Source organism: Vidua macroura, chromosome 19 (assembly GCF_024509145.1).
Source record: "Vidua macroura isolate BioBank_ID:100142 chromosome 19, ASM2450914v1, whole genome shotgun sequence".
Classification (NCBI taxonomy): Eukaryota; Metazoa; Chordata; class Aves; order Passeriformes; family Viduidae; genus Vidua; species Vidua macroura.
Window position 1 is genome coordinate 13,518,893 of NC_071589.1, and position 13,078 is coordinate 13,531,970.

General features: G+C 62.4%; 2 protein-coding genes across 2 annotated transcripts; both read right to left on the reverse strand.

Moving 5' to 3' along the window:
- Window positions 1-2,602: 2,602 nt before the first annotated feature.
- ARHGDIA (Rho GDP dissociation inhibitor alpha) lies at window positions 2,603-8,585 on the reverse strand. Its single transcript, XM_053994895.1, has 6 exons — window positions 8,485-8,585; window positions 5,905-6,114; window positions 5,498-5,581; window positions 4,944-5,020; window positions 4,717-4,780; window positions 2,603-4,258 (listed from the first exon to the last, which is right to left on the reverse strand). The coding sequence occupies exons 2-6, from the start codon at window positions 6,092-6,094 to the stop codon at window positions 4,059-4,061; spliced, it is 615 nt and encodes a 204-aa protein (XP_053850870.1). The 5' UTR covers window positions 6,095-6,114; window positions 8,485-8,585; the 3' UTR covers window positions 2,603-4,058.
- Window positions 8,586-8,857: 272 nt separating this feature from the next.
- On the reverse strand, window positions 8,858-13,074 carry ALYREF (Aly/REF export factor). Its single transcript, XM_053994987.1, has 6 exons — window positions 12,751-13,074; window positions 12,452-12,583; window positions 10,488-10,635; window positions 10,165-10,228; window positions 9,870-10,047; window positions 8,858-9,133 (listed from the first exon to the last, which is right to left on the reverse strand). The coding sequence occupies exons 1-6, from the start codon at window positions 12,976-12,978 to the stop codon at window positions 9,119-9,121; spliced, it is 765 nt and encodes a 254-aa protein (XP_053850962.1). The 5' UTR covers window positions 12,979-13,074; the 3' UTR covers window positions 8,858-9,118.
- Window positions 13,075-13,078: the final 4 nt, after the last annotated feature.

A 13,078-nucleotide genomic window follows, 5' to 3' on the forward strand; every position in this document is an offset into this window, starting at 1 on the left:
GCCCCGGGTTGGCCGCCGGCCCCGCTCCCCGCCCGCGCGTCTCCATTGGCCGCCTGCCCCGCGGCGCCGCTCGCCATTGGCCGGCGCCGCCGTCTCGCGTGGCCCCTGCCCTCGAACGTGGCACTCGGGAAGCGCCGCCGGGCGGCACTGCGCGTGCGCACGGCCACGAGCGCGTGGTGTGTCCTGAGTGGGCCGCGCGCCCCACGTGACCAGCACGGCGCGCGAGGCCCGCCCCGCCCCGGTGCAGCCGCGGTTCGGTTCCGTTCGGTTCGGCCCGGCCCGGTCCGGTTCAGTTCGGTTCCGTTCGGTTCGGCCCTGTCCTGTCCGGTTCAGTTCGGTTCCGTTCGGTTCGGCCCGGCCCGGCCCTGTCCGGTTCAGTTCGGTTCCGTTCGGCCCGGCCCGGTCCTGTCCGGTTCAGTTCGGTTCAGCCCCGTCTGGTCCTGTCCGGTTCCGTTCGGCCCGGTCCGGTCCGGCCCGTCCGTTCCCCCTCCCCTCGTACCTCCCCTAGACACGGCCTTCCCCTCGGGCACCGCCCAGCGCTCGGGGCCGCTCCGGTAACGGCAGCAGCGCTGCCCGTCCCGACCCTGTCTGTCCGTCCCCCGGCGCCGGGCTCGGACCGGCCCGGGCACCGGCCCGGCTGCGGCTGGGGCCGGCCCGTTTCGCTTTGCTGCAAGCTCGCCAGTCGCGGCGATGGGGGCTCGGGCGGCGCTGGCACCCGCCCTCACGGAGAAGGCGCGGGCGCTCGTCGTGCCCCGGGCCGAGCGCGGCCCCGTGCGGAGCCCGCTGCCCGCGGCAGGGAATGCCGACTGCTGCTGGTGGGCAGAGCCCCGGGCGCTGCCCGTGCCAGGCCCGCGGGTGCCGGGCCGGAGCGGGGGCACTCCGCGGCTCCCGGAGCGTCGCCCGCTCGGGGCTGCTCAGAGCCGCCGCGCCGCTCTGGGCGAGTGCAGCGAGGAGCGAGGCGCTCACCAGCTCCCCGCAGACAATCCGACTGCCCCGGGTGCTGCCGGCAGCCCTTGCCCGTCAGGGGCTGCGGCCGGTGCTAAACCAGACGCTTTTGTCAGGCCCGGGGAGAGTCCAGCGAGGTTTTTGGAAGGCAAAGCTGAGCACACGGTGAGGGCACGCGGGCACGCTGGTCTGGTGGGGAGGGAATCGGCGGCTGCGTCAGTCCAGGCCCCCTCGGAGCCTGTCTGGTTCCAGGGCTGCTCTGCCGGAGGGCCCTGCAGCGATGCCTCTGCTGAAAGGGCCGACCCTGCCCTTTTTTTTGTTGTGGTTCTGCACGAGCACCCTCGCTCCGACTCAGCTGCTGCACTCACAGAGCAGTGGTGTCACCACGGAGCTGCTGCAGCACTGGAAAAGGAAAACGGCCTGGGCTGCTCCTGCACAGCTTCTGGCCGAGGTTCTTCAGGTGCATCACCTGGAAGGGGCTGAGGCTTTACTTTGGGAACCACAATTCATGCAAATGGCCTGTCCCAGCCGGCCTGTGACTGGAGGCACCCACAGCCAAGTGCACTCATGGCATGCACCAGGCACAAGAGCCCAGCTGTCGGAGGAAGACGTGCCAGAGAACAGAGGCAGAGAATCCCCAAAGCTGGAGCAGGGCACAGCTGTCCTGCCCCTCCAGGCCTCCTTCCGTGGTAAAACGATCTAACAGAAGCCTCGACACCCTGGGTGTGGAAACTCTTGCCAAAGCGCTGGGGTTGCATCAGCTGGGCGCTCATCTGACCCTGCCCGCAGAGTGGCTGTTGGGGGCCAGCACGGGGGCCCTTGTTCACGCTGCCAGGCACATTTGGGCTCTGACTCACTGAGAGTGAGGCCTGTTCCCTGCTGCAGTCCCCACTCTGCGGAGGGCTGGGGGTGTAGCTGGGCGCTGTTCTCCACAGTAGGCAGAACGAGTGATGTGCCTGCTGCAGCGGGCACTGGCCACGTGCCAGCTCCTACCCGGCCCAGACTGTTGCCTTCAGTCCTTGTCCTTCCCAAGCCCCATCATCCTTTATCAGTTTTCCAAGGCCTGAGGAAGAGGCCTGTGCTGTGAGCTCCAAATACAAGAGGGAGCCTATGGAATTCTCAGTTACCTTCACGAGTCTGACCAGGAGCAGAGCTGAGCCCCCTCCTCCAGGTTCTCTCACACCATGGATTCTGTAAAGAGCTTTTCATGGCTACACTTTCCTTTATCCTTAACACAAACATGCCACTTGCTCTGTAAACATCCGCAGGCTCTTATCGTGCTGCCTCTCCTGGACTGTGTTTTCTGATTGCCTCCCTCATTCCTGTGACTGCACAGGAATTTCCCTTTGTGTGTGCAGCTGGAGCAGTTGTGCTGTGGGTTCAGAGCCTGCCTGCTCCTCTGCTGGCAAGAGGCCCCCCTTGGAAATCCCTGTTTTCACTGCCTCACAAGCTCCCACCCCTCACACTGTGGGCAGTGCAGAACAGGGCAAACAGCAAGGGACAGATCCTGCCCTCATACTGCCATGGGGCCTCTCCTGTCCCAGATCCCATTTCACATTCTAGCAAAACCACAGATCCTGGTCTTCTGCCACCCTAGGTGTCTGCAGAAATCCCATTCAGCCACTTCATGCTGAAGACCCAGCATGGACAGTACACGGTCAGTTCAAAGATTTTATTTAACTGTCATAAAAGGAGAAGCAGACGATGATTCCAAACCTGTTAACCTGGGTCTAGGACTTACAGACAATATGCACCAAATCAAATTAACAAAAAACTCTCTAGGGGCAGGGCGAGGGCAGTTAGAGGCAAAGACGTAGCTACAAGAAAGCCACATGTACTTGGTCCCAGTTCTAACCTCAATGTGGTAGGTCCAAATCGGAGGGCTGCAGAGGTGGCACACGCCTGCCCAGCCCCGGGGCCTTGCAGGGGGCCCCTGGGGCTCCTTTGCCCCAAGAGCTGCAGCTGTGCAGCCCGGGGTGGAGGCCGGCATGCTGCGGGTCTGCGGCAGGCACGGGGGGCCGAGTGTCAAGGCAGTAACTACAGGCCAGGCACAGATTTTAAAGGCAGAACAGATACATAAGGCATTAACCGCTTCAGAACACTTGTCCATCGCAAGCTCTTTGTTGATCGCATCAGGAGCAGCTGCAGAGACAGACTCGTCCATCCTCAGCCCAAAACAGCCAGGAGGGCAGGTGCTGTCCCGGAATTTCAGTGCTTTGCAGCGACCTGGGCTGCAGTGAGAAGTGCAGGTGATGGCAGCACGGGTGAGCCCTGCTCCGCCCTGCCCTTCAGCCCCCTCTGTGCCGCAGGGCACCCGGGGCTCTGCAGGCAAGGCTGGGCTCCAGCCAGGCCGGCGCTCGGGGTGCCAGGAAGGGCGGCCAGGCGTCACCCAGGATGTCACACCCTCTCCCCTCGGGAGATGTCCTGTCTCAGGTGAGGAACGGACCAGCAGTGAAGTGGGAAATTGTGAATCTTTCCTAATAACACATGAGGGGCGTGAGGAAGCTGAGCCCATGCCAACAGACTGGGAGGGCAGGTGGCGTTTAAAAAGTGTAACAGAGGCAGGACCCCCTCCCTAGAGGATACATGTTACACATTTAAGGCATCATGGTTACAGGGAACATCCACAAATGAAGCTGCCCAGGACACTGATAGGGCGGGAAGGGCAGGCAGACAACACTTGAGCCAATAAACTGATTTGACAGCTGCCTGGCACCAAAATTCTTCAGCTACTTGGAGGCAGTAGCTACCCTGAGCTGTGCGCAGGAAAGCCAAGCACAGGATCCTAACAGGGATTCCTCCCCTTTGGCACCTCCTGGATAAAGGAAGGTGGGAAGCAAGAAAGGGCCTGGCGAGGGAGTGGGCACTCCCTCAGTGCTGGGGCAGCACAGCCCCAGGACGGGCAGCTGGAGACCAGATGCAGACAGCATGGTTTGGTCAATGCACTCAGCAATTCTCTGGGGAGGGGGCACATAAAAAACTGAGCTCTCTGGTCAAATGATGATGGGGGTGACAGGTAAGAGGGTTCCAATGTCAGCACTTTGGTACAGGGGGGGAATTCTACGGTAGCCACTGTCTGATTCACGCTCTCTGGGGTTTGGCCTCAGGAAGGGCTAGTCCTTCCAATCCTTTTTGATGGTCAGGTTCCACTCCCAGGACAGGTGGTCAGTCTTATCATCATCTGTGAACTTGGATTTGATGTTGTAGCTGCCCCGGGCCAGCATGCCCTTTGGGGCCTCTTCCATGGGGGTCAGAAACTCGTACTCCTCTGCTCGGGGGCCATAGCTCCCAACCATGTATTCGGTCTTGTCAACTAAAAAGACAAAAAGAGGGGTATGGAGGCTCCATTGAGGCACCAAGAGGTTCAGGAGCCTCCCCTGCATCTGGGGCAAGGCTGAAGCAAAGGAAAGGTCTGTTACTGTTACAACAATCCATGGAGCAGCTGTAACAATAGGAATCTCACCCAGTTCAGAGCTCCCTTCCCCCCAGGAATGGGTCCCTCCTGTGGGGAGTGACCTCTAAGCAGTGGCAGCGCTGTCAGCTGTGACCTGCTTCCTGCCAAACTCGGGGGGGGATCGGGATCTCATGCTGTGCAGCCAGGACCATGGGCTGCCCCACCACCGCAGGCCCAGGAGCCTCTGCAGAGCTCCACGTGGCACTGAGCACTGTCCCCTCCCGTGCCGAGCTGCTGGGCAGCCCTGTCACAGCAGCAAGGTGAGCAGGAAGCCCTCACTCACACAGAGCAGCACCAAGTCACAGAGAAGCACTTACTTTTCACACCTTTCCGGAACGTGTGCTGGATGTACTTCAATCCTGACACAATCTCCCTGTTTACCTGCAGAGAGAGGAGCAGGGACTGAGCAGGATGTCTCCGTTCATGCTGCCCACCCCACCTGCAGGAAGAGCCCATTCCTTCAGCACAACCCCACTTGCTGCCCAAGCCAGGACTGCAGCAGTCCGGTGTTCCGTTCGTTCTGTTTCCAGATCAGAATCCTTACCCTAAAGGAGATTTTTATCCGGTATTCCACGCCCTCCTTCAGCACAAATGCTTGCTTCTTGTAGCTTTCCAGATCACCTACGGAGACAGGAGAGGGTTGCTCAGAGCTCCTTTGTGCTGTGCTCTGGGGTGAATTTCTGTGGCACGAGCAGCTGGGGCAGGAGCTGCAGGAGCAGGGAATGGCTCTAGCTGCAGGGCCCTCTATGCTGCTGGAGCCAGGCAAGCAATGCCCTGCAACAGGACACTGCAGCACAGCCATGCAATTAATTCCAAGCTGCTTCTTTGCAGATGTTTGCTCCAAGGCTGTCACCATTTCGAAGCTGCCATGAATGTCACCGTGCAGGCTGGAAGAATCCGTCTGCCCCATCTGGCCCCTCACACCTCTACAAAACACCCAGGTGTCACAGAACTGCCACTGGGCTCCAGGTACAGAACCCACTGGGGCCCAAGCACTGGGCTCTGCTGCCAACACTTCTGACACAGCTCACCCACCTTGCCGGCAGTGCTCCTGCCAGCTCTGCCCAGGAGCAGGGCTGGAATTCCCTCCCAGCTCACCTGTCAGGTCCAGTTCCAGGGGGCCCGGAGCAGTAGCGCAGACCAAGGTCAGTTTGGTCACCACCACATTTGGAGCGTTGGGATCTAGAGACAAGAGAAAAAGCTGATTAACACTCATGCCCGACACTGGCCAACACAGCTCCTTTTCCTTTCAGAGAACTTATTGAAAGAGCACAAAACCAGCAAAAACTGTGTAAGGGTCAGGGCTTCCATTGCACCAGGCCCTGCCCGCAAAGGCAGAGTGCCACCCCTGCCCTTCAGTCCCTGAGCCCTACACTGCAGGCCAGCGATGGGCACGGGGGAGCACAGACACAGCTTTGTGCTCTGGGCTGTGCTCCTGCCCAAACACAGCTCCCAGGTGGGAGCAGAGGCAAGGCCAGAAGGGACCAGCACACCCCAGGGCTCACCTGCACTCACGGTGACGGCGCCCAGCAGTGCCTCCTTGTACTTGCGCAGGCTCTCATCGTCCTTGTCCAGCTCCTGGATCTCCTGGATGCTCTTCTGGGCAGGTGGCTTATAGTTGACAGAGTGATCGTCCTCCTCATTCTCCGCTGCAATCTGGGCCAGCTGCTCTGCCGTTGGCTCCTGCTCCGCCATCCTCGCACACGTGACCCACGCTGAAGTAGAGAGGAGAGGAGTGACTGCCCTGACCGAGCACACCAGCAGCAGGGCTCCCCCAGAACTGCTCTGCTGTGACTCTGCAGGCTCCCACTCTCACTGGGGCCCTTCTCGCTGCCCCCTGGGAGACACAACCCTGCCAAGGGCCCCCAGCCCCTGCAGAACCCTCCAGAGGCCAGGTCTCATCTTCAGCCTGCAGAGGCCCAGGCAAGAGTGAGAAAAAATTCAACCTCACTGCTTTGCTTGTAATGTAAATACCCCAAATCCATAGGGAAGACATTCTCCTCCACAAGATCAACCAGGTGAGGCTTTCAACTGGAATAAACCAGAGCCCAGTAGAAATAATAAATAAACTCAGTTCTGCTCTCCACAACAGGATTCCAGCTAAGAATAGACCTCTGTCTCACCACTGGCATGAATGCTGGGAGCCTCTGCTGGGATCTGCTCACATTTTGTAACTCTGTCACATGAGCGCTCTGGGGAAACAGCCCTCACCTTTCCTATCAGCTTACCCACAGGTCCTGGGGATCCCACTGCTCCGTGGAACAGCACAGCCCCCCCGGAACTACCACAGCTGCAGGAAGGGACCCCAGCCTGTGCTGGAAGCAGGGTACAGAAGGGCTCCTGGATCTTCAGAAACAGACCCTAGCTCCCAGCAGGGACTCAGGATCACAGCAGCCTGTAGAAGGCAGCAGGAGGCTGAATCCCTACCTGGGAATTTGCACTCTGCCTTCACTGCTCCCTCAACCCAGCAGTTTCTTCCGGATTCTCAGCATGTTTTGTGCAGGACAGAGCAGCTGCAGCGGCTAACGCCAGAGCCCCACCTCCTGCCAGGCAGAAACACTAGCGGGAATATCCCTGCTGGTGTCCCAGCAGACAGTGGGAACCACTGACTCCGTAGCCTGGAGTCCCGATCCCCGGCAGCAGCGAGGCCAGCATTAGTCAGAGTATTGTCAGATGAGCTAATCAGCTCCGACATCCACCAGGCGCAGCCGTGGACGCAGCAGGGCCAGTTCCAGCAGTCCCCACCCTTCCTTCTTCCCGCGCAGGGAAAGCCTGCACAGCCAGCCGGAGAACGCGGCTGGAATGTGACCAGCAGGCAGGGTTTCTACAGGGCCCTGTCCCAGGCTGCTCTGCCAGGACGGGAGCCAGAACAGCCCAAAGAGCCTGGCTGCTCCCCACAGACAGTCCCAGGGCAGCACAGGAGGGACAGGAGCCTAGCTGGCACTTCCTGAGGCCGGGCGCTGTCAGGGCAGATCCAGGTACCACTGCTGCACCAGTCGCTTCGTAAGAGCATCCGAGGGAATCCTCATCCCACCTGAGCCCCTCAGGTCTTACAGACCCACGTGGGAAGGGCCTGGGGAACAGGGGCACACACTGCTGCCCAGAGGGGACTCGGCAGTCTGAGGATGGAGGATTTTTTTTCTTTTTGCTCTGACATATCCCTGACCTGTCGTTCACCTACATGGGTGAACTGTGCAGAGCCAGGCCGAGGGCTCACAAACAACTCCAGAAGGATAAAGGCCGCTGGCAGTGCTGCACCAGGGATGCAAACCAGTACCGTGGGTACCTGGAGCCAGGACTGTGACGATCCCTGTGTGCCAGCAGCCGAACCCACAGCAGTGAAACTGTCCCCACTCTGCAGTCATGGAATAAGATCCTCCACACTGGAAAAACGCTTGGACAACAGAGCAGACCCGAAACCCTCAAGTGAACAAGTGTGGTCGGGGTCTTTTCTCACCACAAAAAACGGCGGTCAGGGCTCTCAGACCAGCTCTCGGGAAAGCTCTCTCGGCCAGCCGCTGCTCCCGGTGGAATGCTGCTGGCGGGGGAGCGCAGGAATCGCGGCTCCGGTGCCAACCCGCCCGCCGGGGCTCGAAGCGCACCCGGCCCGCGGCGGTCGGGGTGCAAGGGCCCTGCCTCGACACGGAGCAGCCCGACCCCGGTACAGCGTCTCCCAGTTCCTCATTCCGTGCCCAGCGGCCATTTATGGACAGCCCGCTCGCGCCAGAGGCACGGCCGGCCCCGGCACGTGTGGGGCGGGCGATGCCCCGCACCGCCCCTCGGGCCGAGCACCGGGCACGGCCCGCCGGGAGCTGCCCCAGCCCCTCGGGCGAACGCGGGCCGCCCGCGCCCCGCGCCCCGCCCTCGCCCCGCGCGCTCCGCTCCGGGACGGCCCCGCCGGGGGCGGCGGCTCCCCCGGCCTTCGGAAGGTCGCGCAAGGGCACCCGGGGCCCCGCGCCCGCCCCTCGGCCGCGCCCGGCCCTTCCCGCGGCCCGCGGCCAGCGCGGCGCGCCCGGCCCGGCCCTGCCCGCCGAACCGTACCCCCCACCCACCCGCTCCCGCCGCTCCCGCCGCTCCCGCCGTACCGGTCTCGCTCGCTCCGCGCTGCGCTGCCAACGCCGCGGATCCGCCCAGGCCCCGCGCGCCCCCGCACTTCCGGGACACGCCCGGCACTTCCCGTTACTCGCCGCCGCGCCGCCGCCGCGCTTCCGGCCGCGCACCGCGCGCTGATTGGCCCGGGGGGGCGCGCGCGGGCGGGGCGGCGCGGGGCGGGTGGGCGGGGCCGAGGCGGGGCGGGGCGGGACCGGCGGGGCGGGACCAGGAGAGCGGCCCGGGAGCAAGAGCGAGCCCAGCGGGGCAGGACGGGACCGGGACCGGGACCGGGACCGGGACCCGGCAGAGTGGGGCAGAGCATCACGGTACGCTGGGAGGGCGATGGGGCAAGGCACCAGCCACAGCTCTAGACATGGTTCTATTTTATTACGGCAAAGGTGAAAAAGCCACCTTGGCCCAACAGGCAACCAGAAAAATTTATCCCAAAAATAACTCGGTACAAAACAGGTCTGCTGAGAATTAAAAAAAACCTTTACAGGAGTTAAAACCTATCCCAGAACGTAAAAGTAAAACAAATCCCATCCTCGGTAGTAGTAGCCACAGCCGCAGCCCCTGCCGGGAGTGTGGAGCAAGATTGGAGTCCTTCCCTGCGCCACCGCTGCCGCTTTAGCTGGTGTCCATCTGCAAGAGAGGGGAGGAATGTCACCACAGCCCTGGCACCATAGCAGCCCCTGCACACAAGCCCACACACTTGTTTGCAGGCAGCCTGGCTCTGGTGAACCCCCAGGCGCTGGGGACAGGAGGGTCCAAGCCACAGCACACCATGAGCACGGCAGCAAACCCACCCCTACACTGCTCCAAGGCTTCTTCTAGAATCCTGCTCATCCCACTTCTTCCCTGCTCTTGCCCTGACCCATCCCAGTCCTGCCGCAGTGTCCTTGTGGCCTCGGCTTTGTTGGGATCCTGGCCCAGCTACAGCACAGGCTGAGCAAGTTCCAGGTACAGCTGCAACCTGCCCCTGGCTCCCCAGGCCGGGGCTCATTTCTGCCACCAACGTTACAGCCTTTCCCCAGCAGCACACCACACAGTTCTTCCACATGAGATTTTCCTTTGTTTTCCCATTCCTGCAACCTATCAGCTCGGTGAGTTTGTTCTGCAGCTGCTGCTCATGGTGGCTGTTCCAGCTATGGAGCCTGGCAAGAGCAGAACCTGTTCCTCAGCCACCAGGAACAGGTGACAAAATGCTCTGGAAAGGGAAGCTCAGGCCCAAGCCAAGGCACAGCTCAGCTTCAGAGAGAGACTGCTTCAGTCCAAGGACCTGGAAAATGCTCTCCCTTTTCTGCCAGCTCCAGACTGCCAGAGCTTTCCAGGATGAGATGCTGTGGGGAGCCCATTGCCATGCCCAAGCAGCACTTACCCTGGCATTGTAAGCATCCAGCTGTGCATCTAGTTCTTCTGCAGAGAGCTGCTGTTTGGAAGTTCTTCCAGCTCCTCTGCCTCTCCCTCTGTTCCCGCCACGAGTCCCTCGCCTGTTGCCTCCACCTCCAAATCCCCCCGAGACCCCGCGGTTCCTGGTCATGCCTCCTCTGTTTACACTGTAAGTTTTAAAAGCAACTGTTTTAGCGCCTTCAGCGAAGCCAAGCAGGACCCCCGTTCCCCAGCAGGGAGGGTCCTGCCGGCTCCCCTGCACCGCTCGGGCAGGGGCTCCCCACCTCTGTGCTGGTCTCCGCTGCGTGTCGATCTGTGACGTGACCAGCTGGATGTTCATGGGGCGCCCTGCAGGAGGGAGAGCAGCCCTGAGCGCGGGGCCGGAGCCGCACGGGCGGGCAGGAGGGGAGGGACGCGGGCAGGAGGGGAGGGACACGGGCAGGAGGGGAGGGACGCGGGCAGGAGGGGAGGGACGCGGGCAGGAGGGGAGGGACGCGGGCAGGAGGGGAGGGACGCGGGCAGGAGGGGAGGGACGCGGGCAGGAGGGGAGGGACACGGGCGCGCTCCAGCCACGGCGACAGCCCGGGGCTGGGCCACGCAGCCTCACCGTCCAAGGGCACCCCGTTGTACTGCTTCATGGCCTTCAGCGCGTCAGCCTTCCTCTCGAAATGCACGTCTGCCGTTCCGAGGCTGCGGCCGGATCTGTCATAGTGCACAGCTGCCTTCTTCAAGGTCCCGAACTCCGCAAAGAGCTCCTGAGAATGACAGGGAAAGCCCATCCAGCAATGCTGCAGGCACTGCAGCGCCCCACAGACACACTCAGCATCAGAGCTTGTCCAACACCTCCACAGCCTGGAGAAACACCCAGTGGCACAGGGCAGCACAGCCCATCAGCCACATTTCAGGGAGTTGTCACAAGTGGCAAAACCAGGCAGGACTCCACTCTCGTGCCCTGCAGGAGGCACATTTACAGCCTGTGAAGCAGATTCAAGGGATGCTGACCTGCTTTTCTCCCAGGGGAACTGGGGCTCTGTTGAAGATGAGTCAAAGCAGCAACAATTGAAAATACTGCAGACCCCAGACACCTTTCTCACACAGGAGAATGACCATGTGAGTGCAGGGATCCACGAGACCATGGCACTTTTACTGTGCTGGACTTGTGCCCATCAGGAACATACCCCAGAAATGGAGACCAACAAAGTCCTCTGCTGAGGTCTGTCCTTTGCTGCCACAAAGGCTGGAAATAAAGAGGCAGCAACAGAGCCACCAATTTTGTTTCTCAGGCACTACGTCTGGGAAGCCAACAAGGTTACTGCTCTGCCTGTGTCAGCCTGCTCCCGAGTCACAACAGGGCTCTCAGCAGGGCTGCTGGAGGAGAACTGCAAAGGGCACCTGGCAGATGCTTTCTGGACAGAACGTGGCAGGCAAGGCTGTGTCAGCTGTGCCCAGGGCCCGGGGTCAGCTGCTCCTGCCTCAGAGGACACGAAGAGCAACGCTGCACAGCTCCTTCGGCCTCTCGCAGCACATAAAGAGGCATCAGCACAGGAACAAAACCAATCCCACGTCTGAGGCAACGCTGAATTAGGGGGCTGGGGGCCAAAGCCACTGAGTCAGCCCTGCTGCTAAGCAAGCCCCAGTGGGGGCTTGTGCAGCAGCAGGAAGGTGAGTCCTGGCTGCACACAAGGCACAGGGGCTGAGTTTTACTCACTGCCGCCTCTCTGCAACCAACAGGAACTTATTGAAACCCAGTCTGAACCTACACGAGGAAAAGAGGTGGAGTGCAGCACACCACCAGTGAGCAGGTGACCTGACAGAGCTCCTTTCCAGCTCCCCACGCGCAGCCAGAGGGGTGCGTGGAGAGGCTGAAAGAACAAACTGATGAGGAAAGTCTGACAGCAGAGGTTTGGTTTTCCCTGGCGAGGGCACGAGAGCCCGGGCCAGGGTGATGGCAGCACTCTGTGGTGCAGGAGCCCCCGCCAGAGACACACGTGGCACTCAATTCCTGCACTGCTCACAGCCCACCCGTGACCCCCCTCAGCCTCCAGCCCCGAGGCAGAGGCACCAGCAGCCGGCTGCAGGCACTGTGGGCTCTGACCAGCCCCAACGGGGCACGGCCGCGACAGGTGGGCAACAGGACACCAAGGCACCAGCGCAGGGGAGCTGTTCCCGTGACAAATAACTACCTGGTTACACTGATGGGTGCGTCCTCGGGAAGCCCTGACACCCACCAGAGCGTGGTTTGACAAAGCAGCAGAGCCCAGGGCTCCCACTGTGCAGAGCAGGAGCCGAGTTCGCAGCGCAGCCCCAGCCACAGCGTGACCCAGCACAGTCACAGCATCGCTCCCCGGGCAGTCACTTACAAAGCACCCACAAAGCGAATCTTCCAGCCCCCTGGAGACCACCACGATCGCGGCAAAGCAGGCATACCTAGTACCAACCCCATCGGCAGGGATTCACCGGGAATCCTCGGCCCCGAGCGCCAGCCGGAGCAGGGCCGGCGGGCTTCCCGCGGGCACCCGACCTGGGCAGTGAACGAGGCCCCGCTCCCCGCGGCGCCTCCCCGAGCCGCACCTGGATGTCCGCATCCGAAACGCCGAAGTCCAGGTTGGAGACGAGCAGCTTTCCGCCGGTCTCCACGCCGGCCCCCGCCCCGAAGCCGCTGTCGAACAGGTCGTGCTGCCACTTCTCGGGGAGTTGCTTGGGCTGCAACGAGAGCGGGACCTCGCTGACCGGCGCCGGGGCCCCGCGGCCCGCGGCCGCGCCGGGACTGGACAAAGGGGCCGCCCGCGTCCGCGCCCCCGCCCCGCGCGGACCCTCCGCCCCAGCCCGCCGCGCCGCCGCGGCCCAAGCTCCGCCTGCCCAGTCCGTACCCGGCTGTAGGGCGCGGGCCGGTTCCTGCCGCCGCCCCGGGCCATCACCGGCCGGTTCCGCACGGGGCCGCCGCCCGCGCGCCCGCCGCCAACGCCGCCCCGGCCGGGCCCGCCCCCGCGTGCGGTGCCGCCCCGGCCCCGGCCACCCCGGCCGCCCCGGCTGGCCCCACGCTGGCTCCGGTTGAGCTTAATGATGTCGTCCAGGGACATGTCCATCTTGTCGGCCATGATGGCGGCACCGCTCCCACCCGCACTTCCGGCCGCGCTGCGCCCGCGCCGGAAGCGGAAGAGGCGGGGCTGAGGCGCGGCGCGGCGGGAGCGCGAAGCT